This window comes from Amblyraja radiata, chromosome 12, assembly GCF_010909765.2.
Source record: "Amblyraja radiata isolate CabotCenter1 chromosome 12, sAmbRad1.1.pri, whole genome shotgun sequence".
In the NCBI taxonomy this organism is placed as follows: domain Eukaryota; kingdom Metazoa; phylum Chordata; class Chondrichthyes; order Rajiformes; family Rajidae; genus Amblyraja; species Amblyraja radiata.
The window spans coordinates 35,393,711-35,418,980 of NC_045967.1; the positions used below are offsets into that span (position 1 = coordinate 35,393,711).

Genomic DNA, 25,270 nt, shown 5'->3' on the forward strand with positions numbered 1-25,270 from the left:
AGCTGTCTGCTTTCCCCTGAGAATAATTGATTTTTTAAAAGTGATTATATGCCTACTCAAGCCTCCTGCTCTGACTTGTAAGGGCCTGTCCCACTGTACGAGGTTATTCAAGCGCTCTCCCGAGTTAAAAAAAAAAATCTAGCTCGTGGTAAGTATATAGAATGTAGCGGTTATGTCGGAGCTCGGGACGTCTCTTAGCGGCTCGTAACGCTATCGGCAGGTGCTCTGGAAACGCGGTAAGCTCGTGAAGATTTTTCAACATGTTGAAAAATGTCCACGAGAGCCCTGATTACCGACGAGTGGCTATTACCGTAATTCTCCGAGTTCGAATCAGGGGAAACTCAGGAGAATTCTTGAATTACCTCGTACAGGGGGACAGGCCCTTAAAAAGGTATCCTGACATTTTTAATGCCTTTCTGTGGCTTTAATGCAAAATGATAACAAAAAGCAGAGTTGAATTTTATTTATGCTTATTTTAAATACTTTTCTTTACTTAATGGTGGAAAGCGTTTGCTAATTAAAGATTGATAATCATAAACATTTACCGATTGAAATGAAGGCAATTTCTACAAACATTAATGAATTTGACTAAAACAGTATTTGTTGACTAAAACAGCTGTATTTGTGGCTATTCAGCAGTTGCTATTAGACCATATGTTTTGCCCAGCAAGGCTTTCATTAGTTAAAAACCAGCACTGCCAAGATCCTGTCTGAATTTAAAGAATTGCCAAGCTTGCAAATCAGAATTTTGTAAATGCATGAACAAATTTGTCCATTTTATCCATTAACTTCAAATTAAGTTCTTTTTTCTTGTCCATTTGAAGTCCTCATAATTCCTCTTAAAATTAATATTTTGTTTTAAATATGTAAATTTAAATCTTCAACCCAATCATGAATTCGTCTACAAATTCCTCTGTAATTTGCACCATCTGTTGGGTATTCTGCGCCACAGAAAATAACATGGAGCTCTCATTTGGGTTGAACTCACTATTGTACATTACAATGGCATTTTGCTGAATAATACAAAAAAAATAGCAATTCAGTGTCAAATTAGACTTTTTTGCAGTATTTATATGCTTACACAAGCTTCTTTCATTCCACTTGACTCAGCTATCATAGACCTATAAGTTATTTTAAACGCTTTCATATTCAGTGTCCCAAACCATTTTATTTTATGTAGTTTCCATTTGAAAGATGCTAAATTATTTTCCTCAGCTTCCTTAGCTAGAATGTTCTGCACTCCGACCACGAGGAATTAAGACGTTTCACCTTATTTTCAAGTTAGATTTATCTGCAATGATCTTGAATTTTTAGCCTTGAGTTTTGGATTTCAACTCAAGTGGAAACATTTCAATTCCACCCTACATAACACATTAATAATTTTAAAGACCTCAGTTAAGTTAGTTTTATGTTTTCTCATGTACGGGGAAAAGGCTCCAACCTTTTCAATATTTCATGATATCAATAATCTCTTCTTTCTGGTCATTGTAACTTTTCATTTTACAATTCTTCCAGTATTTCTGTATCATTTTCATAGTATGGGCACCAGCATGTACTCAGTACAATATATTCAGTTTGTCCTGTTCTACTTTTGAATTCAGTAGCTTTGGAAATAAATCCCAGTGTTTCATTGGAAGGGGAATAGCAAATTGGCAACCTGCACCTGAATCTATTTTGTATACCTATTTCTATTTATGTTGCATTTGAAGGAAATGTAAGATATGTTGCACATTAATTCTGGAAATAATCTTCTAGACAAAACTTTCACAAGAGAAAAAGTAAGGAGGAATTAATTGAATTAAAAATGCAATAAATTTCTATAAATTACCACATATGCAGATGAATGTGCTTTCAGTTAGCAGAGATGTGAGGAATTACCAAATGAAATCAAATTGGCAACTTTTCATCCATCTCAAAATCAGGGCAATTAAATTGCAATTAGTGACTGATGTCACATCTTTATCTTTGAAAAGTGCCCATCTAAATCCAGATTAGGTGAAATTTCTTACAAAATTAAAATCTTTGTGTATTCCTCGAGTACTAAATTCAGAAGATTGATAATATTTTAGCAAGATTGCAAGAAGAGCTTTGATCAAAATTTGTTCCCTCTTCTCAATTCTATAGCATTTACTTTTAATGGAAGAACTAGAAGTTGTAAGAAAACAGCCCATTAGCTCACATAATGACATAGAATTTTGTGATGCTACCTTGGCATGGGACAGCAGCAGTACTTCTTCTTTTGAGAGAAAAGCAGATTCAAACAAGGATGATGTGAAGAAGATTAAAAAAAGGAAGGCAAGAGGGATGGAGAAGAAAAAGTTGAATCTTTATGTTCAAGCTGACTCAGAAAATTCACTTGTCAAACAAAATGATCATCTGTTGCATGGCACTAAATTGCAATTTGATCACGACAACCTACACGTTAACTTATCATCTCCAAAGCCCAGATTCCAGGCAACCCTGCACCACATCAACTTAAATGTCAAACAGGTATGAGAATATATAAGGCATGATCAGAAAGTTTGCAGACGGTACCATAGACATTGAAAATGGTTATCAAGAAATACAACAGGATTTTAAGCAAAACACAAGTGTGAGGGAACTTAGTGGGTCAGGCAACATCTGGGGAGGACATGAACAGGTGATGTTTCAGTCAGGACCTCTGCTGAGATCCTCCAGTACTTTGTGTTTTGCTCAAGATTCCAGCATCTGCAGTCTCTAGTGTTTACAGATAGATCTTGATCAGCTGAGGAAATGGGTCAAGGAATGGCGAATGGGGTTTTGTAACTGTGGAGTGTTGCATTTTGGAAAGTTAAACCAAGGCAGAACATTCACAGTGAATGGTAGGACACTGGGAAATATTGTAGAACAGAGGGGTCCAGGAGTATAAGGACATGTTTCTCTGAAAGTGTTCACTTTTGGTCACCCTCCTATAGGAAAGATGCCATTACACTGAAAAGAGTGTAGAGAAGATTTAGTGGGGGGGGGGGGGGGGGGGGGGGGGGGGGGGTGTTGGCAGGGCTCAAGTATCTCAGCTATAGGAAAAGATTTTGGCAGACTAGGACTTTATTCTATTGAATGCAGATGGCTAAGGTGTGATCTTATAAAGATGTATAAAATAATGAGGGAAATAGAAAGGGCGAATCACAGAATCATTTTCCCAAGGTAGTAGCGTCAAGAACTGCAGGGCATAGGTTAATTTGAGAAGGAAAAGATAGGAATCTAAGGGGCATCATTTTCAAATGATGGGTATATGGATGGGTATATGGATTGGTGGGTAAATGGTGGGTATATGGATTGAGCTACCAGAAGAAGTTGATGAGGCAGATACATTTAAAAAAAAATACATTTGTACACGTAACTGGATAGGAGAGGTTCAGAGGGATATGGGTCAGGCAAATGCAAATTATATTAGCCTGGATCGTGCATTTTAATTGGCATGGACAAATTGGGCCAAAGGGCCTCTTTCCACGCTGTATGACTGCATGACACTTGGTATACATAAATAATATTTTCGAAATGTTAAGTTTCAGGATTCCTACACTTTTAATTTTTTAATTTGGAACATAGAGACCTATTTTTGTAATTGAATTCAAAACTATTTAGCAAACATAAATACAGTCTTTATTATATCATGGGAATGAAAGTCTGTGGTTGATGTGTCAGTAAGAAGGGAACAATTATTTAAATTCTGGTCAGAGAGATCATAACTTTAACAGAGAGCATTTATTTAGAGAGGACTAGAATATAAAAACAGAGATGTAATGCTGACGCTTTATAAGGCATTGGTCAGGCCGCATTTGGAGTATTGTGAGCAGTTTTGGGCCCTAATTCTAAGGAAGGCTGTTCTGGTGTTGGAGAGGTCCAGAGGAGGTTTATGAGAATGATCCCAGGAATGATTGGGTTAGCGTATGAAGAGTGTTTGAGGCACTGGACCTGTATTCACTGGAGTTTAGAAGGATGAGGGGGTAACCTCATTGCAACTTACCGAATAGTGAAAGGCCTGAATAGAGTGAATGAGGAGTGGATATTTCCGCTAGTTGGAGAGTGTAGGCCATAGCTTCAGAATAAACTAATGTGCCTTTATAAAGGAGATGAGGAAGAATTTCTTCAGTCAGAGGGTGGTGAATCTGTGGAATTCATTGCCACAACGGTTATGGAGGCCAAATCAATGGATATTTTTAAGGCAAAGATTGACCAATACCTGATTATTAAAGGCGTCATGGTTAATGGGGATAAGACAGAAGAATGGGGTTAAGAGAGAAAGATAGATCAGCATGATTGAATGGCGGAGTAGACTTGATGAGCCAAATGGCCTAATTCTGCTCCTAGTACTAAAAACTATGACAGAATAAAGTGTTCTGGGGATTCTGATGCAGACACATCTGATCTCTTGCCCAGTCCTGGACTAACCACTAAATCCAAGGATGTTCTGCAATTTATTAAGAAGAAGGACTGGATATACTTTGTAAGTAGCATGATCCATTCATTTGAATGGGTTCACTGAACTTAATTAAAAAGACAAATTATTTGAAAATATTGAGCGAGGCCTTTGACGCCATTCACTTGAAACCTTGCTGCCCCATGTGGACTCTTCTGCTTGAGGCTATGTAACAGTGGCTGCAATTTCATCGGCAGCCACATTGCCATGGTAGGTTGCTGATGGCTGGAGCACAGAAGGGTGAGTGCAGGCATGAGTTTATTGAATATGATCCAGCCCATTAATTCAGTTGCTCTCTCCACATATGTTGCCTCACTTGTTTAGATTTCCAGCATCTGCAATATTTTGTTTATGGGCACACGTAAAATTTAAGATGCAAAATAGAAGTTGCAGCTTATCTTATGAAGTATTTAAATATGTTTGTTGGGCAATTTCTAAATGGTGAAATGGGAAAGGATAATGTTTGATCCTGAGATTAGTGATTTTCAAAAGGATAGTGTAATTTCTTGATATTAGTGGTTGGGAAAGGCCATCATTTGTGAGCATGTCTACTTTCAATATACTTTTTATTTCTACTAATATACTAAAAGCCCCACAATTCAGTCTTTTTTCTTTACTTTATATATCTCTTTCAGGTTGTCACTATGTCGTTGCTGCTTTAAAACTAATAGGGCCTCTTTAAATTTATGTATGGATTTATACTGTTTTGGGAAGTGTTCCAACTGCTCTTCTTAAATCTTTACTATTATATCTCCCACCATGTGAAGCAATTATTTGGTAACAAATATATCTGTAAAGACATCTTTTGTGCAAAAGTAGAATTGGATACTGAGCCACTTAGGCCATTTGGCCCATCAAGTCTACTGATTATGCTTTTTTGTCTATCACAGTTTAATTGTAAATCCTCCACCTCTGGTTGATAAGGTCTACCTTTTCCCTTCTTCCTGATGGTCTGCTTGTTGCCATGACTGAAGTATTTTCCCACCATTGTCCATCCTACCATGCATGTATATTATCTTTTCCTGTTAGCGTCTTAAAAGTTCTGGATGCTTTGTAAATGTAGCTCCTTTTGTGTTTAGGGTAACCTGGTAGGAATTTGTGGCAGTGTGGGAAGTGGAAAAAGTTCCCTGATATCTGCTATCCTGGGTCAGGTAAGACCTGCTTCGATTAGAAATATTTTCTCACAATTCTGTATAATTAATTCCATTAAGATTTGTTTAATGGAATTAATTAGTTTTAAAGATTATAGATACACCTTTGAGTTTCTGTTTCATATAAAAAATAAGTTATTTAAAATAATTATTGTTCTGGAAAAACATGTGGAGTTGGGAAAGAACCTTCAATATTGGAGAACTTGGTCACTTGGATGGGAGGTAGCAATGAAGTTAGTAAACCAAAATTAATGATGAATAAAACAAAATTATTGCATTGGCTTATTGCATTTTAAATTTCTAAAACAGTTTTTTTCAACATGTGTCAACAGTGATTCAGATATCACTTTCACATCTGAAGATTGAAAATTAATGTCCCACTTGAGAGACCTGAGCACAAAAACGTAGGTTGATAACTCGCAGTGCAATTCTAAGAAACCATTGTATTCTCTCGGAGATGCTGCCTTTCAATGTGCTTGTGGCTCCAACTGCCTTCTTGAATTATTATAAAAATATCACGATGGATTTCAAAATGAGTAGGAAAATTAACTCCAATGTCCAAAACGAAAAATATTTCTCAAAACATATCATTAAAACAAATTACCCATACAAATCAGATTTTTAGATTTTGCTTTATGCAGTGTGGCTGCTGTGTCTTGTGGATTGGTTTTCAAAGTAAGGGCTGTGTACCTTGGGTGCGTAAAGGGATGACAAGGATGATGGGTGATAGGTTAAAGAATGAGTCTTAATAGACAATAGACAACAGGTGCAGGAGTTGGCCATTCGGCTCTTCGAGCCAGCACCGCCATTCAATATGATCATGACTGATCATCCGCAATCAGTACCCCATTCCTGCCTTCTCTCTATATCCCCTGACTCCGCTATCTTTAAGAGCTCTATCTAACCCCCTCTTGAAAGCATCCAGAGATTTGGCCTCCACTGCCTTCTGAGGCAAATAATTCCACAGATTCACGACTCTCTTTGTGAAAAAGTTTTTCCTCATCTCTGTTCTAAATGGCCTACCCCTTATTCTTAAACTGTGGCCCCTGGTTCTGGATTCCAGTAACATCGGAAACATGTTTCCTGTCTCTATCGTGTACAATCTCTTAATAATCATATATGTTTCTATAAGATTCCCCCTCATCCTTCTAAACTCCAGTGAATACAAGCCTAGTCTTTTCAATCTTTCCTCATATGACAGTCCCGCCATCCCAGGGATGAATCTCGTGAACCTACGCTGCACTGCCTCAATCACAAGGATGTCCTTCCTCAAATTAGGAGACCAAAACTGTACACAATATTCCAGATGTGGTCTCACCAGAGCCCTATACAACTGCAGAAGAACCTCTTTACTCCTATACTTAAATCCTCTTGTTATGAAGGCCAACATTCCATTAGCTTTCTTCACTGCCTGCTGTACCTGTAAGCCAACTTTCAGTGACCGATGTACAAGGACACCCAGGTCACGCTGCACCTCCCCCTTACCTAATCTAACCCCATTGAGATAATAATCTGCCCCCTTGTTTTTGCCGCCAAAGTGGATAACCTCACATTATACTGCATCTGCCACGCATCTGCTCACTCACTCAACCTGTCCAGGTCACCCTGCAACCTCCTAACATCCTCTTCACAGTTCACACCGCCACCCAGCTTTGTGTCATCCGCAAACTTGCAAGTGTTGCTCCTAATTCCCTCTTCCAAATCATTAATATATATGTTAAATAGTTGCGGCCCCAACACCGAGCCTTGCGGCAATCCATTCGCCACTGCCTGCCATTCTGAAAAGGACCCGTTCACTCCTACTCTTTGCTTCCTGTCTAACAACCAATTTTCTATCCATGTCAACACCCTACCCCCAATACCATGTGCTCTAATTTTAGTCACCAGTGTCCCGTGCGGGACCTTATCGAAGGCTTTCTGAAAGTCTAGATACACTACATCCACTGGCACCCCTTCATCCATTTTACTTGTCGCATCCTCAAAAAATTCCAGAAGATTAGTCAAGCATGATTTTCCTTTCATAAATCCATGTTGACTTGGACTAATCCTAGTACTGCTATCCAAATGCCACATTATTACCTCTTTAATAATTGACTCCAGCATCTTTCCCACCACCGAAGTCAGGCTAACTGGTCTGTAATTCCCCATTTTCTCTCTCTTTCTTGAAAAGTGGGATAACATTAGCAATCCTCCAATCCACAGTAACTGATCCTGAATCTATTGAACATTAGAAAATGATCACCAATGCGTCCACTAATTCTAGAGCCACCTCCCTGAGGACCCTGGGATGCAGACCATCATGCCCAGGGGATTTATCATCCTTCAGTCCCATTAGCCTACCCAATACTATTTCTCGCCTAATGAAAATTTATTTCAGTTCCTCTACCTCCTTAGATCCTCTTCCTTTGTGAAGATTGGTCCAAAGTACCTGTTCAACTCGACTGCCATTTCCTTGTTCCCCATAATAAATTCACCTGTTTCAGTCTTCAAGGGTCCAACTTTGGTCTTAACTAATTTTTTACTCACATATCTAAAGAAGCTTTTACTATACTCCTTTATATTCTTGGCTAGCTTACCTTCGTACCTCATCTTTTCCCCCTGTATAGCCTTGTTTAGTTATCTTCTGTTGCTCTTTAAAAGTTTCCCAATCCTCTGCTTCCCGCTCATCTTTGCTATGTTATACTTCTTCTCTTTTATTTTTATACTGTCCTTGACTTTTCTTGTCAGCCACGGTCGCCCCTTACTCCCCTGGGAATCTTTCTTCCTCTTTGGAATGAGCTGATCCTGCATCTTCTGTATTATTCCCAGAAATACCTGCCATTGTTGTTCCACTGTCATCCCTGCTAGGGTATCTTTCCAGTCAACTTTGGCCAGCTCCTCCCTTGTGGCTCCATAGTCCCCTTTGTTCAACTGTAATACTGACAATTCCAATTTTCACTTCTCCCTCTCAAATTGTAGATTAAAATGTATCATATTATGGTCACTACCTCCTAATGGCTCCTTTACCTCGAGTTCCCTTATCAAATCTGGTTCATTACACAACACTAAATCCTGAATTGCCTTCTCCGTGGTAAGCTCCAGTACAAGCTGCTCTAAGAATCCATCACGGAGGCACTCCACAAACACCATTTTCGTGGGGTCCAGCACCAACCTGATTTTCCAAGTCTACCTGCATGTTGAAATTTCCCATAACAACTGTCGCATTACCTTTGCGACATGTCAATTTTAACTCTTGATTCAACTTGCACCCTATATCCAGACTACTGTTTGGAGGCCTGTAGATAACTCCCATTAGGGTCTTTTTACCCATAATTCCTCAGTTTTATCCATACTGACTACATCTCCTGATTCTATGTCACCTGAATTTCGTTCCTCACCAACAGGGCAACCCCACCCCCTCTGCCCACCTGTCTGTCTTATCGATAGGACGTATACCTTTGAATATTCAGTTCCCAGCCCTGGTCCTCTTGCAGCCATGTCTCCGTAATTCCCACAACACCATACTTGCCAATTTCTAACTGAGCCTCAAGCTCATCCACTTTATTTCTTATACTTCGTGCATTCATATATAATACTTTTAATCCATTACTCCCCTCACCTTCCACATCAATTCCTATTTCACTTGGCCATACTCTCTTATCCCTTCCTGAGTTTTTTGCCCCGTTAATTCTGGTGTCTCTCTTAACTTTTCTTATACTCTCTTTCCCTTTAACTCCATCCTTATATCTCCAGTTGGTCTCCTCCCCCCCAACTATTTAGTTTAAACCCACCTGTGTAGCAGTGGCAAACCTGCCTGCCAGAATGCTGATCCCCCTGTTAAGGTGCAACCCGTTCTTTTAGTACCATTCACCCTTCCCCAAAACAGATTCCAGTGGTCTAAGAATCTAAATCCCTGCCCCCTGCACCAGCTCCTCAGCTGCACATTCAGATCCCCAATCTCCCTGTTCCTGCCCTCACCAGCACGAGGAACTGGAAGCAAACCGGAGATAACCACCCTCGAGGTTCTGCTTTTCAGTCTTCTTCTGAGTTCTCTGAAGTCACGCTGCAGAATGTCTTTCCTCTTCTTCCCGACGCCATTTGTGGTGACATGCACGACCACTTCTGGCTGCTCACCTTCACCCTTGAGGATGCCCTGCAATCGGTCCGTGACTTATTGGATCCTGGCACCAGGAAGGCAACACACCATCCTTGAATCCCGCCTGTTGCCACAGAAACCCCTGTCTGTACTTCTCACGATGGAGTCCCCGACTACCACAGCTCTGCCTGATGTCTGTCTCTTCGGTTTTGCCTCAGGGCCACGTTTTGACTCGCAGACCTGTCCCCCGCTCATAATGTCAGAGTCTCCTGGCCCAACAGCTTCCAAGAGGGATAGGAGACACTGTCCCTCTAGGACTCCTGTACACATCCCCCATGGTCTCCTGTACTCCAAGCTTCCTTTCCTTCCCCATCGTCACCCACCTTCTCTATTCGGGTATCTTCAGTGTAATGATCTTACTGTAGGTCTTGTTCAGGAAACTATAATTTTCCCGGATGATACTGAGGTCATCAAGTTGCTTCTCCAGTGCCCCGACACGGTCCTTCAGGAGCTGAACCTGGACACACTTACCACAGTTGTAGCAGCCAGAGGCACCATCAGTGTACCTGACCTCCCATATCCTGCAAGCCTCACACTGAATCAGCTTAACCATCATATTTTCACCACGTCCCATCCTCTCCAACTTTTGGCGTAGTCTCCTCTCAGCCTCGTCGCCGAAGACTCTCTGCTTCTTTAAATAAACACTTGTCCACAAACTGGGGAACATGTTATTATTTGGTCATTTTCAGTGAACTGAAAATAGGTTACCTGATTAAATGTTTGAAAACTATTGGTTTTATGTATTAAAGAATAACACCACATCAGAATTACTAAAATAGTTGCATGAAGTTTTAGGACATACCTTGGTCATAAAAGGTGCTATAAGAATGGAACAGCTTTACTCAAGTTGCACATTTTCATGTACTTCAAATTTACTACAATGAATAGCCATGCTTCAAATGAATATTATGTCACGTGAATTTCACAATGTAATGATTTTTTTGTATTGCTTGGTTTATAATTGTTTGGAGAATACTTCATTTAGATATTATTTTTATAATTAGAATTTTATGTTTGGTAATTGAATCCTTGCTGGCATTGCAGGTAAATTAAATCCAATGCCAGAGTGGATTGAAACATGCTGATTCTGATACAATCACTAAGGGCAGATTGAAGGCATTTTCTTGCATTATTTTCTTGCATTATTAAAGCAAAAGCGATGCCAAGCAATCTGCTGGATATGTCACAGCCACTCCAGGTCAATTGGAAACAAATACTTCATCCATGAAAACACATTTGCTTAATTAATTGGTATCCTTGAAGATGAACATATCTCTGTCCCTCAGCATTATGCATAACTGTTCATTAAGTGATGTCATTCATAAAGTTTTTATGCAATGCAGTTACATTTAATAACTTGGGTGGGTAAATAAGCCTATGGTTTATTCAAGAATGAAATTATATGAACATTAAAGTGAGTTGAATTAGTTTAATAGTCTTTCCTAAATTAAATATTTCTGTAAAACTACTTTTGCGTCAAACAAATTTGCTTACACCGAAGCTCAGTAAGAGTAAATTGTACTGTAGAGTAAATTGTACCTTGATAAACTTTTCACTGTTTTCACTGCTACAATGCCATCAACATTGTCACTGTTGGGCTGCCAATTAATCAGCCATCCGCACCTAAGGTTTAGTTTACATCAAGAGTGATGGAAACAGGACTAGTTAGCATAATACATCTTCTTCTCTAATTGTATTTGAAGTTAATTGACTTGAAATACAAATGTACTGAATTACTTTTGTGGTTCCAGTATATGTCAAAAGTTGATATCTTTGAAATACTGTATGGAATTTTGTTACTGCCTTCAAAAGGGCATTGATGTATAGATGAGGATTTAGTTATAGCATTTTGCATGATGCAGGATTTAATACTGGCTGCTGGAATTCCTCAGGTCATTGCCTTAGCCCTAACCATTTTTCATTATTGATATTGGTATTGTTTTTTTATTGACATGGTACCGAGACAGTTAAACTTTGTTTGCGTGCTATCCAGTCAAATTATGTTATGCATGAGTACAATCAGGTCATACACCAGCACAGTAGGTAGTACAAAGAGAAAAGTTGCAATTTGCAGAATATATAGTGTAACAGTGTTATACCGTGAAAGCTACAGCAAGAGTGCAGGTAAAAAAGGTGAAAGGGCCACCATGAGGTAGGTTGCACCCTTAGCTCATGAGAGGCCCGTTCAGTAGTCTGATGACAGTGGGGAAGATATTATTGCTGAATTTGTTCATGCTTTTAAGCTTTGTGCCTTCTGCCTGGAGAGGGAGAGGAGAAGAGTAATTGACCGGCATGTAGATAGTCGATTATTTTGGCTGCATTCACGAGATAAATTGATTCACGTGAAATGTAGATGGAGTGAATGGGGGGTGGTAAGCTGCTTTGTGTGGTGGACTGGTCTAAATCCACAACGTCTGTAATTTATAATGGTCTAAGGCAGAGCTGTTGCCAAGCCAAGTTGTGCACTAGGGTGCATGTTTAGAAGTTGACAAAAAACGCCGGAGACATTTTGAACTTTTAGTCTTCTATGGAAGTAGAGACAAATAATGAGGAAGATTTAGGACAGAAGAGATTTGCTGATTACTGGACTGTTTATTATCATTTCAAACCCTGAAAAAAAACCGAAGCAACCTCAAATGTAGCAAATCCAGCAAGATAACAGTTAGGCTTAGACTGTCTAGTGACAAGTAACATTTGCACTGTACAAATGCCATTGTCAACTATACTAATTATTTTGGTGTAATTGCAATTTTACTATATTGTTAACTATATTGTAATCCAGATCGTTAATGTACATATTAAACAGCAGCCGACTCCTGCACCCTTGCAACACTCAACCTGTTAAATGCCTCCAACCAGATAAAATAGCTCTCCACAACTATCCTTTAACTCCGTCCTCCAGGTCAATTTTGAAATCAATTAGCTAGCTCATCATGGATTCCATGTGATCTAACCTTCTGGACAAGCTTACCCTGTGAGACCTCGTCAAAGGCCTTGCTAAAGTCCATATTGATAATGTGCACTGCCCTGTCCTCATCAATCTTCTTGATGACCACTTCAAAAATTTAGATCAGATTTGGGGGACACCATTTTCCATGCACAAAGCCATGCCGACAATCTCTAATCAGTCCGTGCCTATCCAAATGCTGGTAGATCCTGGCCCTAAGAATTCCTCTAACAACTCTCCCACTACTGACATCAGGCTTGCCGACCTGTAATATCCCCTTGCTTGTCCTTTCATCCCTTTTTAAATGACAGAACAACATTAGCTACCTTCCCGTCTTCTGTAATTCCTCCTCTGGTTAAAGATGATTCAGATATTCCTGCAAAGGCCTCTGCAATTTTTTCCCAAGCTTTCCACAAGGTCCAATTATGTCCATGGTCTGCCCTTGGAGATTTATCGACCTTAATGCACTTTAGAACCACCAATACATCTTCTTTGTCAGTTTGTATATAATCACAGGATCTATGCCTCAATGTCAGCTTTCATGGTGTTCTCCTCAGTTAAAATAGATGTGAAGAATTCATTAAAGATCTCCCCCAATTTTTGTGGTTTCACACAAAGTTGGCCATGTTGATCTTTAAGAGGAGCATTATTTTCCTTTCCACCCTTTTACTTTTAATACACCTGTCGAAATTCATGGGATTTTCCTTTACCTTGGTTGCCATCTCCATTTCATGTCTTCTATTTGCCCTCCTGATTGTCTTCTTAAGTATAATCATACACTTCTTATACTCACGGAGCGATTTGCTTGATCCTGACTGCCTAAATTGGATGTATCCCTCCTTTTTCCTGACTAGAGCCTCAATACTTTTGAAAGTATCACACTTGCCAGCCATCCTCTTACCTGCAAACAGACTTTCCCCATCAACCTCTGCAAATTCTCACCTAATGCCTACAATTTTGCCTTAATCCAATTTAGGTCCTTGTCAAGCCAGTGCTATCCTTCTCCATAACTACATTAAAACTAATAGAATTATGGTCACTGGTCCCAAATTGCTCCTTAATTGATAGTTCTGTCACTTGTTCTGTTTCATTCTTTAAGAGGAGATCCAGCATTGTGCCCTCTCGAGTGGAGCCCTCTATATACTGATCAAGGAAACTTTCTTGGACCCCATTTACCAAATTCCACCCCATCCACGCTCTTTGCACTATGGGAGACACGCTCGATATTAGGGAAGTTGAAATCACCTACCTTAGAGTATGGGAATCAAGAACCAGAGATTTAAGGTGAGGGGGGGGAGATTGAATAGGAACCTGAGGGGCAACCTTTTTACACAAAGGGTGATAGCTATATGGAACAAGCTGCCAGAGAAGGTATGTGAGATAGGTACCGTCACAATGTCTAATAGGATAGGTTTGGAAGGATATGGGCCAAATGCAGGCAGCTGGGACCTGTCTGATTGGCATGGGGAAGTGGGACCGAAGGGCTTGTTTCCACACTGTATGACTGTGACTATGATGCTATTATTTTTTACAGTATCTGCAATCTCCCTGCACATCCTCTAATTCAAGCTGCCTAGTTCCATCAAAGTGATCATTCCCTTCCTATTTCTGTTCTACCCATATAGCCTCACTGGAGGATATCCCAAGAACATACTCTCTGTGCATTATAGTTATGTCCTTCTTGATCAAAAGGGCAAGCTATCTCCTCTCTTACCAGCATCTCTATCAGGCTTATAGCATCTATTCCCCAGGAACAATGCGATTCCAGTCTTACCCTTTTCTCAGCATTATTTCTGCTGTAGCTATAATAAACTAGACGCCTAAGCCAATAGACACCCAGAGTTCATGCGCTTTACCAGTTAAGCCTCCAGCATTGAAATAAATCCAGTTTCAACCACTGGTCTTTCCTCTCTCTTTATCGTGCATCTGCCTGATCTGTCTGCCAATCTTGCTCTCTCTGACTGCAAATCAATAGTCAGTACAAACAATTTCCCGATGTACTGTAGGAGGTGAGAGCAGTGAATTATGATGCCAGTTTTGTTGTGGTGGTAGTCAAAGCCAAAAGTTAGAAAGTAAAATGGGACTATCATATAGAGCCCAGTCCAATTGAGATCAATAACCGTGATTGTTCCAGGAATGATTTCTTGTCGAGCCATGGTCTAATTCTCCAGTAATTCTTTGAAAAAACATTGACAAGAAAGAATTCACTTGATGCATGCTTGACTTAGGAATTATTTTGATGCATGCTTGACTTAGGATGTACTCCAGAAAACCTGGCAAATTTCTGGAGTGATGAAAATTGCTCTGGAAATGGTCCTTATTGCATTATTTCTGAGGGAATCTATTTCTTTCATATAGTTCTGAACTAAGCAGTTTTGGGCCACCATTTCCACAATTAATTGATTGATTGATAGAATTTATTGCCACACAACCAGGGTCGGTGGAATTTTGGGTTGTCAGCAGCGGTACAATAATATTGAACACACAACCACAATAAAAATATAACACAAACATCCACCACAGCATTCATCACTGTGGTGGAGGCACAGAACTTGGCCAGACCTCCTCCATTTCCCCCCGTGGTCGGGACCTCCACCCCCCGCAGCCGTTGCTGCGGGCGTCCAGATGGTAAGGGACAAAGTCAAAGGCAAGGTAAGTCCAGGATCGGCTCTTCCCCACCGGAGACCGCGGCTGCAGGCTGGTGTAGGCCGCAGGCCGGCGGTCGAAGATTTAAGGTTCCTGCCGCGCCGCGGCGCAGCCAGAAGCACCGCAGACCGCAGGGCCGGTGGTCGAGGCTCCCCTCCAGGGGTGATGGTAAGTCCATGCCGGACCCGCGGTAGAAGTTGGCCGCGGGCCGGCAGTGTTTGCTTCTTCTTCCTCCGGGTCCCCCCCGGGCTGTAGACGCCGCGCCAGCTGGAGCTGTGCAGACTGCGGCTTCAGGCTGCCGGCTGCCCCGGGCCAGCGAAACGGAGCGCTCCCCTCTAGCGAGCCCCAGCGAGGGCTCACCCACTCCACGCCGAGAGTCCACGCTGCACCCGCCGCTGAAGCCCCGGGCGCGTCTCCGGGAAAGGCCGCGCCGATCCTTGCTGTTAGGCCAAGGGGGAGGCGACCTGGAAAAAGTCGCCTCTCCGTGGAGGAGGCGGCCGAAACGGTTTCCCCCTCACCCCCCCACACCACCCCCCACACAAGACACACCGAGAAACATCAAAAACATACTTTAAAACATACTAAAAAAAATAAAAAAAGTTGAAAAAAACTAACGCGCTGCTGACAGGCTGCTGCCACTGCAGCGCCCCCTACCTACCTATGCCACAATGCATGCCACATCAATTTACCACACCTTTAAAAATAAAGGTGCTTGGAGATAAGGAGACATGGTAACATTGCTGATGAAATGCAGTTGGTGAGAATAGACCTGTGGGTTCTTGTGTCCCACATAAATATGCGGAATAAAGTGCAAGATAAAATACTTGACCATAGACTTTGGAAGAAACAACCATTATAGGCCTCAATTATCTCTTTTTTATTGATGGAAGCAATAAATGAGTATTTATTTATTGGGTATGTTCTTGTTATCCTAATTGCTATGGCAATCATTGTGTAGAGTTAATGGGCTGTAGGAGTGGCGTCGGCAGTTCCATCTGCTGTAACCAAAATCCATTATGAAGGGGTCCATTAAAACGAGGGTTTACTGCACTGTATTTTATGTCTCAGTTACTCATTTAGCTTTCCCAGATGTTGTTTACTGATAAAAATCTAATTTACATTTAAATTCATTCATACCAATCTATCATCTCCTCGAGGAGTTGTGCACATAGGCAGTCTATTTATTCGTTGGAACAGGACAAGCCTATTTAATCATTCAAAGTTCTGCAATTCAACTACTGCATGCAATTTGTACGTTTTTGCCTTATTATCTTGGTATTGCAACTCTTGTTGTTCTCAGCAAAGAAAAATATTTTGAAATATTGTTTTCATTGATTAGTTTTGAATTTAGCCAAGCAAGAAACTTTGTTATCTAGACTGGACAAGCTTGTCATGATCTATATTAATATTTGGTAAGAATCCAAAATAAAAGTTATTAAGGGTAAGGACCAGCTCCGCTAGGCGGAGGAGAGTATCTGTAGATGGGTTTGGTTGGTTCTCCGGTCGAGGAAGAAACTGAGGGCTTTGAGACCCTCCTGGTGGGTGATGGAGGTGATGAGTGACTGGACATCCATGGTGAAGATCAAAGGTATCAAAGGTATTTTATTAGTCACATTCACATACACCTAGGTGTAGTGAAGTGAAATGCTTTTTGCCATTTTGCAGCACACAAAAAAAGAATACAGACATAACACCAATGAGAGTCTTAAACACATAGAACATCCCCCCACAATGGCTCCCACCATGAGGGAAGGCACAAAGTGCAGTCCCCAACCCCAGTTCACCCATAGTCGGGCCCATTGAGGCCTCCACAGTTGCCTCTACGGAGGCCCGATGTTCCTGGCCGGTCTCGCCGGGTGATGTTGCTCCGGCGTCGGGAGAGTCCTCCCAGCGGCCTGGGAACCCTGGAATGGCCGCTTCCGCACTGGAGGCCGCGGCTTCCAAAGCCGACAAGGCCGCGCCGGTTGGAGCTCCACAACTGGCGATCTCGTCGGGGATAAGGGATAATGTAAGTTTTTGTCAATTGTGAGGGAAAAAATCACAAATTCATTAAAGTAACATGAAGTGTTAACTTGACCTGCTTGCCCTGACTGCAGATTGTTTGACTGCCCCGACCGCGGGAGAACAAGAGGAAGAATATTGAACTTTATTTGCCTTCCATCACAGTGAGGAATATGGAATCCACTGTGATGGATGTTTATGTTAACTTTTATGTGGTTGTTTGTCTTGTTGCATTTAACTTAGTATGGCTGTATGGTAACTCAAATTTCACTGTACCTTAATTGGTACATGTGACAATAAACTGTCTTGAAAGCTTGAAACGTTGAAACCTTGTATGACTGTATTTAATGGCGGTGTCTTCTCTCCAACCTTTAGCTGATATTACTTGAAGGGACAGTTGCAGTGAGAGGCACATTTGCCTATGTCGCCCAACAGGCATGGCTTTTTAATGCATCTTTACGTGATAATATCTTATTTGGTAAAAGCTATGAAGAGGAAAGGTAAGAATTGTTTATGTTAATTATGTATTCACTGTTGTATTTGAGAGAGACAGTTCCGCAGGTGACTGAGACTCTTAATTATATCACCCAGCAACAAACAAATAAGTGTAATCGCAGAATTTTGGCAGTCTTCAATGAAGCTTAAATTTGCACACATTCATTTTTCTATTTCAAATCATTTTTTTGACAGAGCAAGATGTCATTTCCATGCTTTTCATCTGAAGTGTATTAAAATAAATCCTGCTGTTGATCTGGAAAATCAAAAAGCTATAGATTCTGGAAATACAAAATACATAGAAAGTGCTAGAACCATTCAGCAGCATTTGTGGAAAGAGAAACAGTCAACATTTCAGGTCTGAGCCCCTTCATGAGAGAAAATGTCAATTTTCAGTAGCCGGAAAGTGGGAGAACAAACTGAACAAACTACAACATCCTGGATATCTCTGAGAGGATGCAACCAGATTACATTATGTAGCAGTTATTGTAACGGTTAGGATCAAATTATGCTTTGTTGTCCAGAATTTCCAGCATTTTCCTTTTATTTCCTATTGATCTGGCTGCTAGTAAATGTGTAAGAGGAGCCATGGTTGAATTATCAAACATACTTTTGCCATAATATTCTGGGTGCAATTGACACCTCATTATGATGAAAAAATGCAGGCATTTAGCTGCTTCCATTTAGTATTTTGAGGAGGCTATATTAAATTGACGTTATTCTAACTCAACAGACAAACCACTGATTTCTATGAGTTTTATTCCTTGAAGAGACTTTTTAAAAAATAAATATTTCAAGACAAATATTCTTGTTATTCATGATTACTTAAGTTGGTAATACACTTGCCTCTGGTTCAGTAGTTAGTGATCTCTTGCACTGCAACTTTGGTGCCATTGGTTTTTTGGGCACGTGGATTCTCATTATTCCCCTTCACAGTGCATTGCAATGCCATGGTAAATTAATGTAGTACTCCCTCATGGATCCATTCTTATTCTGTTTGGCTTTGGAGTCAGTTCGGCCTTCACACTGTACTTGTTTAACATTCATCCAAACCAAAATCATTTTGCACTGATGCGTCTATCAAAGGAACCACGCTTTACATTTTTTTAAATCTTGTTTTCAATTCTGCTAAGTTTTTTTCAGGAATTTAATCAATTCTGTGAAACAGTATCAATATCACAATTTAAAGAGAGAGCGAGGTTCTTTATTTAACACAAGTTTTAGTGGATTAGTTGACATTTTCACAAAGTAAATAATTGTGCTGTTTTCCTTTTTAAATAAAACTGTCAGAAGATTGAGGTTGTTTTTTTTATGGGGAACTTATTTTAAACAACATTAAGGGTTGCTCTTGTACATTAATTCTTTATTACCTGTGGGGACCCAAAAAGCATCTACCATGTAGCTTGTTAAATCAATACCACATATTAGCTATACTATTACTAAAAGTCTCATCTTGACCACTTCCAGCCTACGTTGTAAATATATTTTAGCAAAAATGCTACCCTATATTGCTATGATTTTTTTCGCCATCTTACTCACCGTCCTCTCGTCCAAGTGCCCCAAGGTTTTTTATGATCGGTGAAATAATAAAAAAGTTATGGATGTATAAATAAATCGTGAGATCAGCAGATTGGTCTTCTCGCCTGTCAATCACCATGATGAAGGTAACACCCCATCCGGGGCCAGGAGAATATAGCTCCAGAGGCCGGACATGAGTCAGTCACCCCGGAAGACCGTGAGTGAGAGTTGAGTCCAGAACTGTGAGTCTACGCCATGAGTGAACTGAACTGGTAGTCTGCGCCGTGAGTGAGTTGAACTGTTAGTCTGCGCCGTGAGTGAATTAAACTCTGGAAGTCCCGCTCACTCCGGAAGTCCCGCTCAGTCAGTCCAGTGGCCGCGTGAGTAGATTCAAGAGAGTTTTACTGTCAAATATGTGTGTGTGCGTGTGTGTGTGTGTGTGCGTGCGTGTGTATGTGAGTGTATGTGAGTGTGAGTGTGTGTGAGTGTGTGAGAGTGATGGAGGGTGTGAGAGATGGAAGGTGTGTGTGTGTGTGTGAGTGATGGAGGGTGTGAGTGTGTGAGATACGGAGGGTGTGTGTGTGTGAGAGTGTATGTGTGTGAGTGTGTGTGTGAATGCGAGTATGTGTGTTTGTATGTGTGTGAGTGTGTGTGAATGTTTGTGAGTGTGTGTGAGTTGTGGTTCACTTATTCTTAAAAAGACAAAAACGCAAATAAAATCAGTAATCAAGCAGTAATCTTGATTTCACCAGGCGGGTGTGGTAAGGACTCTATAGTATGTAGATACATACTATACAGAGCTCTGATCCCCAGAGAAAGGGGCAGTTATTAAAAACATGTATTTATACTCCAATAATCAGTGATTCAGCAATACCTTATCTACAGAGCATAGTAGAGCCTCTTGCTTCTTAAGATTGACAGGTTCTTCCGAGAGTGGAAGGGTTAGTCATATATGGTTATATGAGAAGGCTATTTTTCTGCAGATCAAGCATCTTGGGTTTTTTTTACTAATGACGCACATTTTAATCTTATAGAGCAAGGGTAAGTGCCAAGAGTCTGAACATCCTCTAAATGTTTATATTATATAGGAGACATTCATGAAGCTGTGCTTGTTATCTCACTTATTGGAAAATGGTACATCAACATTTTGTTAGCCTTGTAAGTGTAATAATAGCAAGGGTTAGAGCTTCTGTTGGCTTTGCAATTTAATAGGAGAAGGTGACAGCCTGTCTTAGATTCAGCCAAATCCATTTTTGTAAAGTTTAAATCTTTTAAACTTCCACAAGTGTGTGTGAGTGTGTGTGATGGAGTGTGTGAGTGATAGAGGGTGTGAGTGTGTGTGTGTGAGAGATGGAGTGTGTGTGTGTGTGTGTGTGTGTGTGTGAGAGATAGAGGGAGTGTGTATGTGAGCCCACCAGCCGTGAGTGAGTCAACTGCCAGCCCACCAGCTGTGAGTGAGTCAACTGCCAGCCCACCAGCCATGAGTGAGTCAACTGCCAGCCCACCAGCCGTGAGTGAGTTAATTGCCAGCCCACTAGCCTTGAGTGAGTGAACTGCCAGGCCACCAGCCCTGACTCAGTGAATAGACAGTAGACATTAGGTGCAGGAGTAGGTCATTTGGCCCTTCGAGCCAGCACCGCCATTCAATGTGATCATGGCTGATCATCCCCAATCAGTACCCCGTTCCTGCCTACTCCCCATATCTCCTGACTCCGCTATTGCCAGCCCACCAGCCCACAGTGACTAAGTGAACTGCCAGCCCACCAGCCCTGAGTGACTGAGTGAACTGCCAGCCCACCAGCCCTGTCTGTGACTGTGAACTGCCAGCCCACCAGCCCTCAGTGACTGAGTGAACTGCCAGCCACCAACCCTGAGTGACTGAGTGAACTGCCAGCCCACCAGCCCTGAGTGACTAAGAGAACTGCCAGCCCATCAGCCCTGAGTGACTGAGTGAGCTACGAGTCCAATAATCCATTTGGCCCATAATGTCCATACTAGCCCTCTGGAAACCAGTTTCTTCAGTCCACAACACCCATACTAGCGCACCAGAAAGCCCCTATTCAAATTGGAATTGGCGAAGAGGTGGAATATTGCGTTGGGGGACCAGTCCTCCCGTGTGAACATGGGACCCAACGGGTCCCACTTAGTCTAGTCAGTTCTAACTTCAACCCATGGTCCTTCAAAAGTCTACGCAACAGGAACTGGATCATCTTTAGTCTTCAGCTATTTCTCTCCAGCGGCAAACAGATATTGGCATTCTCAAGTTGCCATTCTCTGCAATATACAGGGATAGTCCTTGAGCACTCAATAGATCAAAGTTATTTTGTGGCTTGCCTTGTGCTGTAGTCTGTCAACAAGAGTCTGATGGAGTGTTTCAATTTTGCTATCTTGGCTCTTGACTGGTGGACTTGGATGCACAGGCAGGTTTATGCTCCAAATGTATTCCAAATTGTACGTCCTTCCCATCCCATGGGAGTTGCTTAGTCACTTTGATGCTCTAGTTGACCCCAATGCTGTTTAAAAGTCCCCCTCCATATCTGCTCACCTACCGTCACATGCCTCATGTTCTCCAACTATATTATGATTAAGCCCCTGCATAACATAAGTTATGCTTGTGGCAGATGAGGTCCAGTGCACCTTATCAGCTGCTTTGCTCTTTCTTTGCTGGCCTTAGTTCTTGCAGAATTGGTTTTATTTTTGCTTGTCATAGTTTTGACTCTTTACTGCAGCATTTCACCACAACAATCATAAAACAGTGCATTGTTGGGCAGCCATAAAGCGTGTAAAGGTTTTACAGAAACCAACATGGTCACATAATAATGTTGACAGATTATCGAAGCTCAAATTTTGATTTTAATAGGAGAACATTGGAAATGGTGTTTAGGTGTAATATAAATGAAAGTATATTTGATTTAGCATTCTAAGTCGTCCCGGATTATTTTAAATGTAATTTATTATTAATTGTTGCATGAACAAATAAGAGAGCAGTTTTTAAAAACATTTTTTTTAGGTATCATAAAGTATTGGAGGCTTGCTGTCTTTATCCTGACATCGAAGTCTTACAGTCTGGAGACATGACTGAGGTAAAAAGTAATGCAAAATTCTCTGACTGCACATTAAATGCAAGCCCTGTGGAACAGGTTAAATTACTATAGTGGAGGAAGAGATCAGGAGCAATCAGGGATAGCCACAAATTAACGTTTCGGGTCGGAATTTATAACTAGTCTCTTTTCTCGCCTCTAGCTCATCACCCACCCCCTACTTTCAATCTGAAGAACGGTCCCAACCCAAAATGTGAACTAATTGGAACAGCACTTAATATTTCACTTGGTTAGCTTATGAATGTATCATAGCAGTATGAATGTTGAATTCTCTAATTTTAAGTATCCTACTTTCACTCCCCTTCTCTCCCCCTCCCCCCTTGCCCCGTTCCTCTATCCTCATCATTTAACCAGTTCCACAGTTCAGCACATTGTATCCCTCTTTAGATCACACCTTCCCTAGCCATCAATTGGGCACCTCCCTGCCTTGAGGTAATTGGTGGCCGGCCCTAGTTGGTCCTGGTCTCTTTTCTCACCTCCAGCTCTTCAGACTACTTCAGCCTACTTTCAGTCTGAACAAAGGTCCCAACCCGAAATGCCACCCATCCTTTATCTTCAGAGATGCTGCCTGGCCCTCTGAGTTACTCCAGCACTTTGTGTCTATCTTTGGTGTAAACCAGCACTTGCAGTTCTTTGTTTCTACAATAAATGTCATTAGTTCAGACATGGACAGAAGACATGGACTGAACTAGATTCTTCTTTTCCCATTGATCTTAACATATATTTACCAACAATGGTCATCAATCAAGGTCAGGAATCCTGGCTGCATTATTTCACTGTTCATTGTCAGGGTTCCTGGCTAGTTGTGAAATACCTCTAACACATTTGTTACTATTATGTCTGTTACCACTGAGATAGTTAAACTGCCAAATCACTAATGAAAGTAAACTCAAGTCTTTTTTTATAAATCTGTGTTGACCTGAGACATATGTTTATAGTTTCTGTAGGTCATTCAAGTTCTAAAGTAATTATACTATGGGAGTCAAAGTTGTTGTCAAAAGCTTAAGATTCCCATGCTGCAGAACATGTTGCTTGGATTATGTGGTATTAGCTACAATGAGAGGCTGAGCCAAACTGATATTGTTTGCTCTGGCAAGCCAATGATTGAGGGGAGACCTGCTATAAGTATACACAATTACTGGAGCCGTAGATAGGGAAGACAGTCAGACCCTATTCCAGGTTTGAAATGTCAAAGTCTGGAGGCCATAGCTTTAAGATGAGAGGGGCAAAGTTTAAAGAAGTTGTGGGTACGTTTTTTAAGAAGAGGGTGTTGTGTGCCTGTAAGTGCTGCCAGGTGGTGGAGACAGATATGATAGAGGCAGATAAGATTAGTTTTATCTTGGCACTCTGTTTGGCATGGACATTGTGAATAAAATAACCTGTTCCAGTGCTGTACGTTTGTATGTTCCATGTGGGAGTTATGTCTGGTCATAGTCATTTATTTTTCATCTTTTCTATAGTCAGTTGATGGATTGCTTAGTTTTATTAAATAATATTTTTAAGTCAAGTGAAATTTATTGAATTCCCCTGCAAAATAAATGTATCGTTCATCACTACTCAGCATTCAAAGTCTTCAAAGTTTTTGCATTTGAAAAGTTACTCCCAGATAGCCTAACATTTACAAAGCTTCACCATAGATTGGAGAACATGGTGCCAATCTCAGCGGAGGGCAGCGACAACGGATAAGTCTTGCACGTGCTCTGTACAGTGATCAAAATACTATCCTCCTGGATGACCCATTGAGTGCAGTAGATGCCCATGTGGGAGCTCACATGTTCACAAATGCCATTAAGCGAGGAATGAAGGGGAAAACAGTTCTCTTTGTCACGCACCAGCTTCAGGTTGGTACTTTTTAATTAAATCTAAAGGTATATACTGTTGCCAAGAGTTTAAAGGATAAATTACTTGTTAATTCGAATAAGCATAATCAGAAATGCAATTTTCATTTTGACGTGACCATGGAATCATATACATTTATGGGCCTGTCCCATTTAGGCGATTTTTTTAAGCGACTACAGGTGACTAGGCTGTCGCCACATGGTCACTGGTGGTCGCTGTGGTGTCGCCTGTATGGTCGTGCGTAGTCTCCTCAGTCGCCCAAAGAGTCGTAGTGTCTTTCTGGTCGCTGCTGGATTTTCAATTCGTTTAAATTTTTTCGGCCACTGTGGGTTTGACGCCAATGAGCGTATCTTGACGTAGGTGCTGTCGTAGGTTGCCGCCGGGTTAACGTCAGTTGTCGCCGGGTTAACGTTGGTTGTCACCAGGTGACGCAGGTTGTCACCGGTGCTGACTTCAGTGAATTACCATTGTCGTATTCGCCGGCAGTCGCCTAAAAAATAGCCTAAGTGGGACAGGCCCGTTAAAGCACAAAAGGGAAGTCACTGTGTCAGTGTCACTGTATCATTATAGCACAAACATCAGACATTCATTTTGAGGCTCTCCGTCTGATATTCCTGTAAATTGCTTTTTTTTTGTTTTAAGATCCTGGTAACTTTTTTCATTATTGTATTATTTTCTCTATCACCTAAACTAGTATTCTGGCATAAGTGTTCTGTTTCAGTCTTTAGTCATTAGTCATTAGTTTATTGTCAGTGTGCCGAGGAACTGTAAATATATTTTGTTGCATGCTAACCAATCAGCGGAAAGGCAATACATGATACGTTATAAGTGAGCCATCCACATGATATAGGGAATACCGTGAATAACATTTAGTGCAAGTTAAAGCCATTAAAGTCTGATTAAAGATAGTCCGATGGTCTCCCATGAGGTAGATAATAGTTCTGGACTGCTCTCTAGTTGTTGGTAGGAGGCTTCAGTTGCCTGATAACAGCTGAG

The 25,270-nt window shown here is 41.1% G+C and overlaps 1 protein-coding gene across 2 annotated transcripts in view; it reads left to right on the top strand.

Moving 5' to 3' along the window:
• The window catches only part of LOC116979066 (multidrug resistance-associated protein 5-like), a 106,521-nt gene that overhangs the window by 39,586 nt on the left and 41,665 nt on the right, over positions 1–25,270 (top strand). For both annotated transcript variants that reach the window (XM_033030507.1, XM_033030508.1), the window contains exons 11-15: positions 2,125–2,490; positions 5,521–5,592; positions 17,697–17,821; positions 22,345–22,417; positions 24,073–24,276. In XM_033030507.1, coding sequence (XP_032886398.1) covers positions 2,125–2,490; positions 5,521–5,592; positions 17,697–17,821; positions 22,345–22,417; positions 24,073–24,276 — 840 coding nt within the window. The remainder of the gene's footprint in view (positions 1–2,124; positions 2,491–5,520; positions 5,593–17,696; positions 17,822–22,344; positions 22,418–24,072; positions 24,277–25,270) is intronic.